Consider the following 15,525-nt stretch of genomic DNA (forward strand, 5'->3'; position numbering starts at 1 on the left):
AATTATATGGGAGGGTATTGATTGAGAGGGTGAAGGCATGTACAGAGCATCATTTACTTTTCCTTGTATTTCTTTCATGTTATAATGAGAAAAGAAATTTTATATGATGAACATCTGACAAAACCCTCCACCCTTCCTCCATTATTCCACTACAGATCTATGAGTTTAATTCATTATCAAACTACATATGTATAAGCTTCTTATTTCCTAAATGTTGTCCTTTTTTATCAGATTGTTATTCATCATGAGTTTCATCCACTACAACTGTACATAGTCCTTTTGTGCAGCACTCATAAGGCTGTTATACTGTCATACAATGATTTTAAGGTAAGATATCCTAAATCTGTGTTATACCATTTAAGTATGGATTTGAACTAAAAAGCCATTTCACTTCAACAGTCATGTCCTTATGCAGAGGAAGGATGTTGAAGACAACAGGTAGAATGAATTACAGTATATGCTGAAGGTTAGAATGATCATAGATAGATAGATAGATAGAAGCCTTTCATATGTACCTCTGTTCAGCTACTGATAATGGGACTGCAGACATATTTGAGTTATTTACTTTTCACACCCTTAGTTGAATTGCATAGCTTGCAATTCAGGCACCAAAGATGCTTGATGTCACTTGCAACTGTAATTACCATTAGAGAAAATTCCTCCTGGCTGCCAGTTATCCATACACAGTGATGGCAGAAAGGCATGAGAATTTGCACTCCCAGGTGATTTTGCCTTGTTCTGCTTTGCTTAGCTGTAGTTTTTATCAGTGAGGGAAATACAGTTACATCTATGGTTCAGTCATTGGAATGGACCATGGCATATGAAGCTGTCAGGAGAAATCATGGGAAGGTCTGCGGGTCTGGTTGTGGATAGCAGTGCATTCAATATGATAGCTAGAGAATGGATGTGAGTGTATGAGGCCTTTTCCTCATCTATTCCTGACACTACCTTGGTAATGCAAAAAACAGGGAACACTTATGAAATAAGAAAATATATATATCTGCATGAGTTGTGAATATGTAGTACTGTAATGGTAAATGATGTCAGTGATACTGAAATTGTGGTAATTTAATCTTTCAAAATGATATTCATGGTTTACTAATGTGTATGTCTAACCATTTACATTAATGTAAATAAAGTTCACAGTGTATTATGTGAGAAACAGTTTCCACCAGTGTTGTGTTTGTTGAAGATATGTGAGGAATAAGAGGGACAGATGTATGAGCTGGCGACCTGACCGAATGCATAGTTTGCGGTGTAGGGGTAGTGAGTAGAAAACTAAACAAAACAAGCTTTTGGAGGAGGAGGCAGGTCCCATGCTGGAGTGCTAAATACAGAAATACAGATGTTTTTATAGTGCTATAAGTGTAAGTATTGATGTGTAACAATGTTTTTATCCTGTATGGTATTTCATGATCATTTACCCCAGGTAGTTGATTTCCATCCTACCTTCCCCATGTCCTTCATAAATAAAACCTTTCTCTTTCCTGATGATAACTGCCATCAGATTGATATCCATTTTCGAAGAATGATGATTCAAACTGGTATGAATGGCCAGGGGACATTGACCTCATTGCTGAATGGACTTTGCTTATTGGTTGATGGGCAGCCCTGGACCAAGTCAGTAGGTCCTTGTTACCAGATTGTTGTTTATTGAGGGGTGAGAAGCATTTACTTTATCAGAAGGCAGAAGGGTTTCAACTCCTGGAGAGCCCAAGGGACACCACTTTGAAGAGAACAGTTTTTCACACTTTCAAACTCATTTTTTCCAACGTGCCAAATTTTCTCTGAAAATTCTGGCTTGATTGCTTAGAAAAGTTAAAAATATAACGATCTGGGAGTTCATTTTACCATGTGTCTGGCCAGCAGAGGTGTTACTGTTGACAGGGACAGAACAAATGACAAGTGAGTGGATTAGATTTCAGACAATGGAAGGTCTGCTGCCAGTGTTCTTTCAACTCTTTGATGAGTATAATGCAGTATGCCTTTCAGGGAGCTTCTTTTTCAATGAAAGTAGGAAAATGAAAGTGTAGGTAGGATATGGCTCAAGCTGTTTTATTTTATTTTCATGTCAGGAGAACTCCATTTCTGTAAAGGGAGATTGTTTTTTGGGTATGATACTATTATTATCTCTGAGATTTTTAGATTACAGTAATTACTGGAACTGATTTTAGATTTTTTGTGATTTTACATCTGGCATTTAGGATTCAGATTGGGAATGTTGCCCAGGAAATGGGCCAAATTTCAGCCCCTCAAAATGGCATAAGGCAACACCAAATGCAAATTGAATATCAATGCTTTATGCTTGATATGTTTTTCATGTTCACAGACGCTTCATGAATGGGAAGACATCTGTGACATTACATCTGAAGACCTTGAAGCCACTGGTGTCCCTTATCTCAGATTATCTCAGCAGACAGGTAACTTCTTAGTAGCCATGCCATATGTAACCCCTCTAGAATTATGAAATAAACATATTAATGAATAGATTGATGATGAAATATTCTTTAGTTTTGATGATTAGAAATTGCCATTTTAGATTTTTATACAGGGAGAGAAATTTTCTGTAGTAATTTTCATGATGAAGGATAGAACAAATAACACATGAGTGCTTTGCTGGAGCTTTTAGGTGTGGGATTCGCCTTTAGTGTTTCTAGTCCTGTTTGAAGTAGATTGTTTTGGACCTTTTTCTGAAGAAACCTATAGCTTCTTCATCTCAGCATTGATAGGAACTGTTGAAGGTTGAGGATTTTTACTATATGTTTGCCCTATGGGAAGTATAACAAAGCAGAAATCTTTATGAAAACTGTTTCTTTAAGCTGTAGGATCAGGAAGAAAAGTTAATAGATTTCATGCAGTATCCACACTTAATAGTTTGCAGAGGTGTGAAGATCATCTTTTGTTTCTAAGCATTAATCAAAATACAAAAAAGAGATAAGTGAATTTAGGAACAATTATTTTAATATAGTCATGGAAGATTTCTCTAGTGGACATCATCCTCTGTGTCCGATCAAGAATTAAAGATAACTTAGGTGTCAGAGGATCACACAGGTGAACAGTTATTCACTCTATCAGCAAGGAACATAACCTTTTAGATCAAGAGTATGTTAACCATTCTTTCCAGATAATGAAAACAAGTCTTTGACATTCTTTGAACACCTTTGTTTGATCATACAGCATCTCCTTATCTGAATGACTGTCCGTATTTGACTTCAGTTATGCTGCCCTCAGAACAAGATTGTTTAGAATGGAGACCAGGTTGTCATTCAGGGTAATTCCTTATTTTAGTTTTCTTAAATTTTTCTTTAATTACATCCTTTATTTGGTTATACTTTCAGGTGCCCAAAGGGCTTTGATAGTAGGTGAGAAATGTAGGTTCTGAAGGATATCATTTCTCTGCTATAGGAAAAGTTCTATGAATATCCATGTACTTATCCTTCCAATCAATTCCCTTTTTCCTTTAAAAGAAACCTATCGTTTTTCATACATTTAACAGGCCTGGTTCACAGACTTTAGTGGTTAGTGAATGATGGTGGTGGTGGCTCCTTGGCATATGTCATTGAACTATGACATTGTAGACCTAGGTTGGTTGTTGTATAGTTGTTGAATCCCAGTGAACAAGCATCAGCTGACCTCATCAGTTTATAATGGTTGACGATGGTAAATGCAAATAGATGTAGCTGCATGTTATAAATACTGTGATGAGGGATTCTCTATTATCTGCAGAACCTTATTGCCATTTGTACCAGTTACCATTTGTACTAAGATGTTAGTGCTAACATTGATCTGTAACAGAGAATCTGCTTTGTGATACTGTACATAATGTCCTTTTTTACAGTGTTGTTTGAAAATTATGAAAGTACTTACCTGTTTAATGTAGAATGAAATTTAAGAGATTATTATCTTTTTCAGGGGAAGTTATGACCATATCTAGCAAGAAATTATTAACTCTGTCTAATAGTGATGATCAACAACAGGAGGAAATGCAAAAAGGAAAGAGTGATGCTGTGGAGGCATTAGCACAAAGGTTAAAAGTGTGTACAGTTTTTTTTTTTTTATCTCAGCCACATATTTTTAACGTCATAAGGAGTATTTATTTACGAAGTATTATGACACAATTATACTCTTAAAAATGTGGTATATCTACTAGGAGTTTTATCCATATTGATCACTATAATATGTACAAGGCCATATAATGCTTGTTCACAGAGATTCAACAACCACACAGCAACCAACCATGTTTTGATAATTTTGAAGTCAATTTCTTTCCCCGCCTAACCTCTACCTTCTCATATCTTTTCGAAAGTGTATGATCTGCCCCTTTTAAAAGGCAGGATTTTTCATGTCTATGGATCTCTTAGACTTTCCTTTTCTGTCTTTAGTTCTCCATCTCTTTCATTTAAAATCTGGCTACAATAAGGACTTTTGTCCATGATCATATGGCTCAGGCTCAAATGAGTGGTGGTTGGTTGTTGGTGGCTGAAAGTTGCAATTTGTGCCTGTGTGTCACTGATATCAGAAGCCTTTTGTGGTTGTTAAATGGTCTGTGAGTCCCTTTGAAATAGCTTTATCCAGCTTGATAGATATTATGATGAATGAAGAGGGTGAAATCTTCGTGATTACACCTTGCTTAGGGTAAAAGAATGTTTAACCCCTATTTTAGGTAATGCTCTGTGATTTTCATAAGGTTCTACTTCTGGTGAAGAAATGGTTTTTAAATTTTGTAACATATATTTCAACTTACATCTTCCATCACACTCTGTGTTACCATCTCCTTAGAATAACTTGTGTTGGAATCTTTTTCTGCTTATGCTCCTCTGAGATATGGTATGCTCTGTATAAGTGAAATGGGACTTTGAAACATTTTTGAAGTGGTGAATTTTGCAAAACAGAAATGTAATCTACCATTCTTTGTATGTTTTTTGAAGAAACAAAATTTTTAGATAACCTCCAAGTTCAGCTTTAGTGTCATAATAGCAAATTAAGTGGATGGTCATTAGAAGAAAAGAAGCAAATGGACAAAAAATTGTATAGTTCATTCTTTTCAGGACAGGATCCATATTGACATTCTCTTTCTTCATTCTTCTTTTGACAACTTAGTAATTTATATTCACCATCATTCTTTTCTTCTTTCATACTATTCGCCATTTCCCGCATTAGCGAGGTAGCGTTAAGAACAGATGACTGAGCCATTGAGGGAATATCCTCACCTGGCCCCCTTCTCTGTTCCTTCTTTTGGAAAATTAAAAAAAAACGAGAGGGGAGGATTTCCAGCCCCCTGCTCCCTCCCATTTTATTTGCCTTCTATGACGCGCAGAGAATACTTAGGAAGTATTCTTTCTCCCCTATACCCAGGGATAATTCACTCTCTGTATATGAATATTTATATTTGTATATTTCATATATCATTGTTGCTCTTCCATATTGAATGTCACAGGCTTTCTTACTTCTTAAGTACCTGTCATTACTGCATAGAGTCTTATCAGCTGACCACTTTACAATGTATTATATTCTTTGGAAAAGATTTATTTGTTACCCAGTTTTACTGCACATGTATTTTATGTTTGTATGCAGACAGATGCTACCTAGTGCTGATTGTTGATATGGCTGTTTCTTTTCAGAGTGGCTTTAGACATATAGAGCAGCTAAATTCTCAAAGAAGGATGAAAGAGCATTTCATTGCTCAAAAATTACTAACACTTCAGTCACAACTTCAGGGACTTGATGTTTCAAATGAAAATGTAAGTCATATTCATTAATCATTTTCAATTGATTTACAGAACAGCTCTGACTTCTCTTGCTCATTGCTGACATACATTAACAATTACTAAGATTAGTTTTGTATTATCTATCTATTTTGGGTTTGATGTCATCTGTGGAAGCTTGTATTCCCATGTTTAATTTTTTCTGATGGGCTTTTTTCATGTTCTCACCTTAGCTTATCCTTCTTACACTGCTGTTTTCTTACACTTCCTTTACATTTTGTTCCCTTTTTTTATTTTTGGACAATTGGTGAGATAACCCCTATTCATTTCTAAAACTATTCTTTCTATGCACAAGCAATTAGCTTCTGTATATATATAAATGGCACAGTCAGCTCAACATCCAGAATTCTTTAGCAGATTTAGATTATAGATCATGAGTCCTTGATGGTAAGATGATGGTCGGCAGCCAGATTGTTTAAAGAAAATTATGGAAATGCCATTTAGTTGTAGCAGTCGGAAAAGTCTCTTAGATAAACAGCTAGGTTTTGCTGTTCCTCATTGTTACACAGTGAATAAGCATCTTGAGTCAACATTATCCATAACTTGCCATCAGAGTCCAACATTAGGAGAATAGTTAAGGAAACAAACTTTCTACTGGCAGACATTAGAATAGCATTCAATTTATGGGTAAGGGAATATTAAGCAAGGTGTTCATATCCTTCATAAGGCCAGAACTAGAATATGCTTCTCAGGTTAGGTCACTGCACCTTAAGAAGCACAAAGAACTAATAGAGGACGCCCAGAAGAGGACCACATAGATGCTACCAGAATTTAGAGAGCTGAGAAGTAGAAAAAGAATTGAAGCTTTAGATTTGACCACCTTAGAAGAGAGAAGAGTGAGGATGACATGATCATAACCTTTAACTTTTTAAAAGAGATTAATGATGAAGATAGTAAACACTTCTTTGAGAGATTTAGAGACTTAACAACCAGAGGACAGAACATGGAATTAAGCAAGAAACTTGTTAAAAAGATATAAAGAAATGGTGGTGTCAAACGTAAACACCAATCCATATCGAGCCAAGATAAAGTAGAACTGTTGAAAAAAATGGACCATGGTGTTTCGATGCGTAAGCTGTGTGACATCTACAGTATTGGTTCGTCAACTGTTTATGACATAAAGAAGCAAAGGGAGAAAATATTGAAATTCTCTGCAGACAGTGATTCCAAGAAGCAAATGACGTTTAGAAAAACTATGAGAGATGGCAAGAGTACTGAGCACGGTCGAGTGATGATGGAATGGTTTTGACAGGGTTGGAGCGATGGAGTGGACTTGTTAGGTAGCATGATAATGGACCAGGCTAAGTTGTTCCATAAAGAACTTAAATCACAGCATGAGCATGACTATAGTGAAGGATCACTTCAAAGATTCAAGAAGCATTATGGAATTTTCATGAATAAAGTGTGCGGAGAAAAGCAGTCTGCAAACCACGAAGGAGCTGCTGAGTATGTGGATGAATTTGCAAAACTCGTAGCTGACAAGCACTTCAATCCTGAGCAGGTGTATAATGCAGATGAAACTGCATTATTCTGCTGATGTACACTTTGGAAAACGATAACAACAAAAGACAAAGAAGGCCCCTCAGGATTCAAACAATCTAAGAACAGACTTACCACCTTAGGGTGCTCAAACATTTGATATTTGTTTAATTTAGATTTCCAGCAGTCCATGGTATACTTTTGACACATGGGAGATGTATAATTAGTGGGCTAGAGGTATGTTGAGAAATTATTATTACGTGACCATGGTTGGTCCGGCAAAATGGTTAATCCGGCAAACCTTTAGAACCAAGAGTGCCAGAAAATCAGTGGTGTACCTGTAGTAGAGAAAGTTCAAGAGGTGTCCCATGAGTATAACTACCTCCCTGTACAGTACAAACAGGTAATTACATAGTAATGCCTTGTGATATACAGCATTTTCTCATCATACTGTCAACATATTCATACTACCAGTTCCTAGTCCTTTTATTGTTGTGACTCTTATCTTGGCTTGATGATATATTGATATGTTCTCTCATAATGCTTTTTAGCCTTATTTTTCTTTTACAGTTATATAGTTAAAATCCCAGAATACTTATGATGAACATCTTTCTTCTTCCTTTGCCAAGAACCTGGTGGTATCATTGACTGTAGATGAAATGAAATTGGAGAGCAAAAGTAGGATCTCAGTACCAAAACTAAAGGAGACTCACATGAAGATCCTCAATGTTAGGCACAAGATAGTACATGACAAGTGGATTATTGGTCTCAATGTTGTCAATGATGCTGACAGGTAAGTTGGTGTTACATTTAATTTTATGCACAGATTATTTAAGGTTGATGTAACAGCTTGGTGGGTTTTTTGGTAGGCAGCCACTGACCAAGGAAGTATATTTCTGTTACTATCCACCTGGGTACTGGTAGAGTTAGTGATGGCAGTGTAGTGAGCCAGCACTTCCCTGGTTGTCAAGTTGCACTCTTCTGACCCAGGTAGCTGTCTTTTCTCTCTGCATCACCCACATATGGATTGCTAACATTCTGTCCACATGACACTAGCCTGCACTAACATAACTCATTCTTTGTTACACTAGATTTTCATGCACTATCCCTGCCATTTGGTAAAATGGTAAAAGCTTTGTGTAGAAGTAGTTAGTAGGAAGATTATACTGGAGCATTAGGTAGAAACACTTGTTAGAAGTAATGGGCAAGAGTATTAGGGTGAAGTAGTTGGTTGGAACGAAAGGCAGTAACATTAGGTAGAAGTAGTTGGTTGGAACATCAGGTAGGAGCCTCTGAAAATACTAGGCTAGAATTGCCCTCTTCCATTAGCCTGTTAAAGGTGAGGCACTAAAGTCAAAAAAGCAGGACTGGAATTCACCAGTTATGGAGACTTTTTGCCGTAGCCACCCCCTTGGTGGAATTCATGAAGGGAATGGGTGCCAGAGATATGGATTGATGTAACAGCTTAAGGGGAATCAGTTGTCAAATTTAGATGCTTTATCATTATCAATATTATTATTTCTCCCTAATCAATTTTTTCTATAGTAATTGTATGTGGAAATGAATATACATGTTTATCAGTTTTGTCATATGTTTGCCACTGATAAAGACAGTCACACTAGGATCACAAAAATTGCAAGGTTCCTGCATTACCAGGGATATATGAAAAATTCAGGTTAATTGATTTTCCAGTTGTGAAAGCCTCATGAAAATAACTAAAGTTCAGAAATCTGGAAAAATTCAGATGAGAATTTGTTTTGCAAAATTAATCATATGTATGGTATGTAGTTCCTTGAGTGCTTGTCATACATTTACAAAAGTGTATTTGTTTAAATGTAGACCACACAGGAGTTTAAAGGGATATATCTACTCGGTTAAAATTTTGTGTTGAATGCTACACATTTTCTCCCTGAACCTCATTTCTTTCAAATATTGTCATGTATTTCAGGATATGTTGTTTGAGAATGTATTATGAGGTTGTACCTGATGACCTGAAAATTCATCTTATTTTTGTGGGGAAAATTTTGAAAAACCTAGAATTTTTTGAGGCTGAAAGTGTGGTAACCTAGAAAGTGCCATTATACCAAGTTTGTCCTGAAGCTTATGAGTAGTTATTTGCTGTTCAACTTCAGGAGAACCTTATTCAGCATTGATTGCTACAGCCCATTCTCAAAGATGCAATTTACACATATGGAGTTTCTCAAACACTTTTACTGGTAGAGGTTTGAAAAGTGCCTAATGAAAGACCTTCACATAATATTCATCGTTCAACTCAAGGGCATTGCCAGTTAGTCAAGAAAGCTTTGCAATCCTTCATTGATGAATATGAGTACTCAGATATGTTGTGTTTGGAATTCTTCCTTAGCCTTTTTCATGATAGGAATAAGGCTAGTTACAGTGGTGTATCATATAAGTGTTCTCTGAGAATCCCCTCCACTGGGACTTTATATAATTTCTTGGGCCTGATTTAAGATAAATTTCTCCAGTATTTCTTTTTGAGGAGAATGGCTGCCTCACTACAGCAGACCGAGTGGAAGTTTGAAAAGTCCTAGACCTTTAAAGACCTGAAAGGTTTTCTGGCAGTTTAGCTCCACAGCCTCCTGATGAAAGCTCTTTTCTTCGTAGCTTTGGGCTCTGGAAAAAGAGTTAATGAAATACTCACACTATCCAAACTCAAGAATCTCCTCAGTTTTGATGGCAACACATTATGAAGTAAGATAAATTTGGCTAAGAATGAACCTGTTAAGGTTAGAAATAGGACTGCTGTCGTCAGTCCCTAAAACACTTCTTCAAGAAAGCTTCATCCCTTATGTCCAGTAAATTTTAGAGAATTTTGCATATCACCAGAGACTGATAAGGGGAACATTTAGTTGTTTGCCCAAGAATGTTGAAGCTCTCAATTACACTAGAGCCCATGATGTGAAGAAGCAGCCCCTGTAGTACCTTTCCCTAGAAACCTTTTCATGGTAGAAATCAGGGGAAATAGTGTTTTGCATTCATTTGACACTTAAGTTTGATGCTTCCTGAAACTAGATGTGAAACTACTCAGTGTAGCCATGGGTTTCTTTCTTCAAGAGAAGTAGGATTCTACTGAGTACTTAGTTCATCTTTAGAAGGTTTGTTTCTGTTTTTTCTTTTTTTCCTCTTTTCTTAAAGTTCTGTCTCATAGCCCTCCTCCTTCATGTGGATATGCTTTCCTGCTCATAGGACAGATCAGCAGAGGATAGTGATGTAGGTTCTGAAAACAGAAATTCTTTTTCTCATTAAAGCAACATCCCATGCAAATATTTCCAGGTTTTTTATCCTGCCTTCCCATCCCCTCTCTCTTTTCAAAAAACGTCTTTTTACCAATAGTGAGAACTGTTGGGTTGTTTCCATCAGTCTTTGCACCTTAAGTTGCCAGATTGTTCAGACCCTGTGAGTGAGTTGGGTGGTGCCATCACTGTTGCAGTCTTTGGTTGGTTGAAGGCATGCCCAGGACAGATGAGCATTTGTTGACACAGATAGGTAGATAGTAATGGTTGGGCAAAACTAGCACATTTCCACCAGTTTGATGGGGGTTAGAAGGTATTAACCCCCTAATCCCAGATCCTAGAAAGCATCATCTCATGCTTGCTGAACACTCCCCTTGGAGAGAAAAGATTTTTCAGTCTTCAGATCTTTATTTTTTTATTTTCTCATTTCCTCACCAGGTTACTGGTATGTAATCCTCAGTTAATTTTGCAAGTAGTGAATGGAGCTGATATATTATCATACACAAATCACATCCTGAAGGTAGTGCAACGCAGGCAGACTAAAAGTGAAGATGAAAGAGATACATCATTGGTAGATACTAAAGTCACTATTGAAAACCTGGAGCCACCTATCCTCAGACCCAAGAAGAAGGTTTGCATAATAGGTAAATGTATGCTCTTTATCATTATATCAGAAGAGACTGTTTTTATATTTAAAACAGTGATGTATTCAAAATCTACATTCACTTCACCCGCCAGATACAAAGCCACAGATTTTTTTTCATTGATATAGTACCTGTAGTATTTCTCTTACACTTGTAAAAGTAATATCCAACTTTGAATTTGATGTCAAATGAGAGGAAAAGAAAAGATTCAATTAATTAAGAAGCACAATAGAGTTTAAAGGGACATTTTTACTGTCTAAGAAGAACCAACAAGCTATTAAGTAAGACAGCAGTATGAATATTGTTAAAGAGGAGAAACTTTTAGAGAATGATAATCTATTTTATGTGGAATTTTCCCTGTTGTGGTCCCTCTAAGGATTTGTTTAGAATAGCCATCATACAACTTTTAAGAGGAAGTATGTAAATATAAGACTACAGATAGTAATGTAGTTTAGGTCAAACCTTTTAGTGACAAAAGGAGCAAAGAAATGAGAATAGAAGGATAGCAAGTCTACCTTAGGGAATTAGGTGTCACTGCTCTTTTTGCTTGCTTTCAGACTTGGGGCTGAGGACGTCAGCTCTGAGAACATTCCCCACATAAAGTGCATGCTGCCTTGGACAAAAGCACTATGCCTGCAGCTTGAGTTAACAAATTTCAGGTTCTTTTGGCTGTGAGGAATGCATGATGAATGCAGAAACTAGATGTAGATAATTTTAGAAAGGGAAAATTAGACATTAAGTTTGTGTGAGACATAGCCGAGAGGTTGTCGTGACTTTTGTGAGATAAAGTGAAGGATGTGAAATTGGGTCTGCAAGATAATGCAGATGATAATCCAAGAGAAGGTGTGCCATTTTAAGATAAGGATGAACAGTTTTAAAATAAATCTTATTGCAAGTGTATCAGTGAAATATTAATAGCTGTGAAGTTTGGTTGTCAGAGGTTGAAAATGTTTGAAGTGGTTGCATATGTGCCTTGCAGTGGTAGATGATTGTAGGTTAATTATGCCTTCTGGACAAAAGCAGTAAAAGCGGTAGAGGATGTTCATAAAAGAAAGATGGGTTACTCAAATGGATGGATAGGGAATAGAATGGAGGATAGGTGGATATTGGGTCCCACATGCAAATGACACCGGTGACGCTTGCATAGATTGTGGGCATCAGCATGCATAACTATTGAAAATACCTACCTTAAACACAAGGTGTTCATAGATAAACAATACAGACAGGGAAGACAGAGAAGATAAGAACATGGCTGATTTGATTTAGATAAGAAAGAATATGGTAGGTGGTGGTGCATATATGGTCTAGAGGAGAGTTAGGAGAGGGTTTGTCAGATCGTGTGGGTTAGTATTTTGTTACACTGGTATGACATAGAAATATAAATGAAAAAAATGAAATGGATGACTGAAAAAGCTGAGAAATAAAGGAGTGAAACATACCTCACAAAATATAGGTAAAGGCTGAGATGATCTGAAATAGCTAAGGGTTAGGTTGAGTGCATGTGGAGGCAGTTTAAGACTGCTTTAATCAGACTCTGGGATGGAAATGTGTGTTATGTCATTTATAGGTTGTGGAAAGAAAGGAACAGCATGATTGAGTGAAAATTATAAAAAGTTAGTGGAGGAAAATTAGAGACTTTTGAAGGAGAAGCAAAATCTGATGAAATGGAAGACAGAGAGTGTAGTATATGTAGCCCTAAACTGACAGGTTAAAAGGATGGTATATATATCAATGAAAGACTAATGAGGATCTTTGAAGAATAACTACCTTTTCTGGGAGATGACAATGAAAAGAACAGCAGTTTGTGTGTGTGTCTGTGTGTGCATGTGTAAGGAATAAAAGTAGACAGGTCTGGAAGAATGCCAGTGACAAAAGGTGAAGTTCATAAGAGACAGAGATGATATTTTGAAGACCTTACTACAGATCATGATAAAGAGACATATATTGGTACAGTAGAAATAGAGTTGGGAAGAAAGAGAAAAGGATTAACATATCATAAGGTAGTTGGAAAGGTAAAGTTGCAAGAAGAGTTTTCCATGAGAGAAAATGGGGAGTGCAGTGAAAGCTGTGGTGATTGGGGAAAAAAAAGATAAGCATATAGTGTGGAACTAACGTGTCCCAGCACTGATATATAGTTATGACACCAAAGTGTATAGTGGCAGGCACAAGCAGGAAAAGTAGACCAAGGAAGAATTAGGTAGATGTAGTGAGAGAAATAATTAAGGGAAGGGATATTTCATATATTCAGATAGATATATTATAAGAGTAATTGGGGATCAAATGCAGTGGAAGCATTTTGTGTATGGAGATGGTATGAATGAAGCCACTGTCTCACTTAAATTAGTGTGTAAAGTGAAAAAGTAAGAAGCACTTTTGTGTGTGTGGAAGTCCATGTGTTTAAAGTGAAAAAGTAAAAATCTTTTTTATATTTGCAGATCTGTGTTTTATTGTAACACACTTGATATGAGTTAAGGATGTTTGTTAGCGATGTTACAGAAGCTGTATGTACTTGATCCACTTCTTTAACTTGAGAATGGAGCTGAGATAACAAATATATGTTTTGAAGTAAGAGGTTTAGTAACTTGAAATCCAGTCTTAAAAATTCCATCATATTGATAGAGTAATTAATGAGTACAGTGTAAATCCATTTCTTTGACAGGTGTGTGTGATATTCCATCCTTTAATGAAGGATCAACTGTGATTTGCTCGGGAATACTTGTGTACACTTGTAAATCACTGGAAACAGAAGCAACCCAGTCATTGCTGCCAGAAGCTTCACCTCCTCAATACCAGATATCTTTTGAACCTGTGGAAATCTTAGCCCATGAACTTAAGGACTATTTCATTACAATAGAGAAGATTGCTATTGAAGGAGGTAACAGTCATTTCTTTACTTGTCAAGAAGTAAAAAGGTTCTTTTTATGACTCAAGTACCTCTTTGTCATTTCATGTGGGAGGCATTGCTCCCCCTACAAGTAAGTTTATGCTTCATTAGATACCATAAAAATAAAGAGGGCACCAAGATTTTTACGTATTAAGAATGGTTTGTTCTATGATTTTACAAAAATATACTGTTGAGAGTCTGAAAGAAGAAATGGATAGACATTTTGTGCAGGTGGCACTTGAAGCAAACCAAGCCTGACATTTTATGAAATTGTTTTACTAATAAATTATTTTTTGTTCATGACATTACTTTACTCCAGCAGGAGAAGCAGTTGGGTATATGTTAAAACAGCATCAGGTGTAGTTTCTTTAAGATAATAAAATCCATGTAAGACATGCATTGTATAATGGAAAAAGTGCTGGAACATTGTTCCCCATTGTGCATGAGGCTTTCTTTTCTATTGTTATATGTGTTTTCATCCATCCTGCATGAGCTTATTGTTTGACAGACCCTTAAAAGTGCCTCCTCCATTTTTTAAATCTCCCTTGCTTCACTTCTACGACCTCATCACTACATTCCTTTATAGCCTAATTGTTTATTCACCATACATTTCACTATGCCTCATTCAGACAACTTAAGACCATGAACTTTCCACTTCTCCCATTTCCACTAATTTAATTGCTATTCCTTAAAATAGTGAACATTTCTAAGAGAGATGTAGGGATAGAGCAACCAGAATACACAACATGAAATTAAGAAAGAAATTTGTAAAAAAAAAAAAGATGTAAAGAAGTGCTTTTAAAGTGTAAGATTGGTGAATGAATGGAATGAAATGACTAAAGACATGGTTAATTCAGACAGTATAATTGAATTTGAGAAGTTGCATGATTGTTGAGAATGTTCGATAGATGAGGCCCCACAACTGTAAAACTCCCTTCCATTACAGTATGAATAGGTAATTACACCACTCCTGTTTCCTTTATACCATGCACTCTTCACACCCACCTGGATTTTCATGCCTTATACACTTTCACTACATCTTTTCCTTGATTTTCCCCTTCTCCTTGTTCCCTCCACTTCCATCACATATACCCTCTTAGCCCCTCCCCATTCATCCTCTTCATACTTCCATGGGGATAGGGAAGAAAGAGTACTGCCCATGTAATCCCTGTCTTAGGACATGGCTTTAAGTGCTGGTTGCAGATGGCTGGAAATCCTCCCTTCCTGTATTACTTTCCAAAAGAAGGAACAGAGCAAGGAGCCAAATGAGGAATGTCTCCCTTTAAAGCTCTGACATCTCTTCTTGATGTTGCCTTGCTCACACTGGAGATGGCAAGCATGTATGAAAAAAAATATTATCATTAATTTTATTTGCTCATTTATCTATTATTGGTACTGCTTCACTCACCTGAAAATAGGGAACAAACTTGAATCATTATTACTTGATTGCTGTCTCCCACATTAGTGAGGTATATATAACTCTCTTTTGAAGAGAAGAA

General features: G+C 36.5%; 1 protein-coding gene across 3 annotated transcripts in view; it reads left to right on the forward strand.

Annotated features, from left to right (window-relative positions):
• LOC139752773 (uncharacterized) overlaps positions 1-15,525 on the forward strand; it is a 28,492-nt gene that overhangs the window by 9,784 nt on the left and 3,183 nt on the right. For all 3 annotated transcript variants that reach the window (XM_071668687.1, XM_071668686.1, XM_071668685.1), the window contains 7 exons: positions 232-327; positions 2,330-2,420; positions 3,913-4,034; positions 5,622-5,741; positions 7,874-8,037; positions 10,937-11,142; positions 13,802-14,017. In XM_071668687.1, the coding sequence (XP_071524788.1) occupies positions 232-327; positions 2,330-2,420; positions 3,913-4,034; positions 5,622-5,741; positions 7,874-8,037; positions 10,937-11,142; positions 13,802-14,017 (1,015 nt within the window). The remainder of the gene's footprint in view (positions 1-231; positions 328-2,329; positions 2,421-3,912; positions 4,035-5,621; positions 5,742-7,873; positions 8,038-10,936; positions 11,143-13,801; positions 14,018-15,525) is intronic.

The sequence above is a fragment of the Panulirus ornatus genome, chromosome 13 (genome assembly GCF_036320965.1).
Source record: "Panulirus ornatus isolate Po-2019 chromosome 13, ASM3632096v1, whole genome shotgun sequence".
Taxonomy (NCBI): Eukaryota; Metazoa; Arthropoda; class Malacostraca; order Decapoda; family Palinuridae; genus Panulirus; species Panulirus ornatus.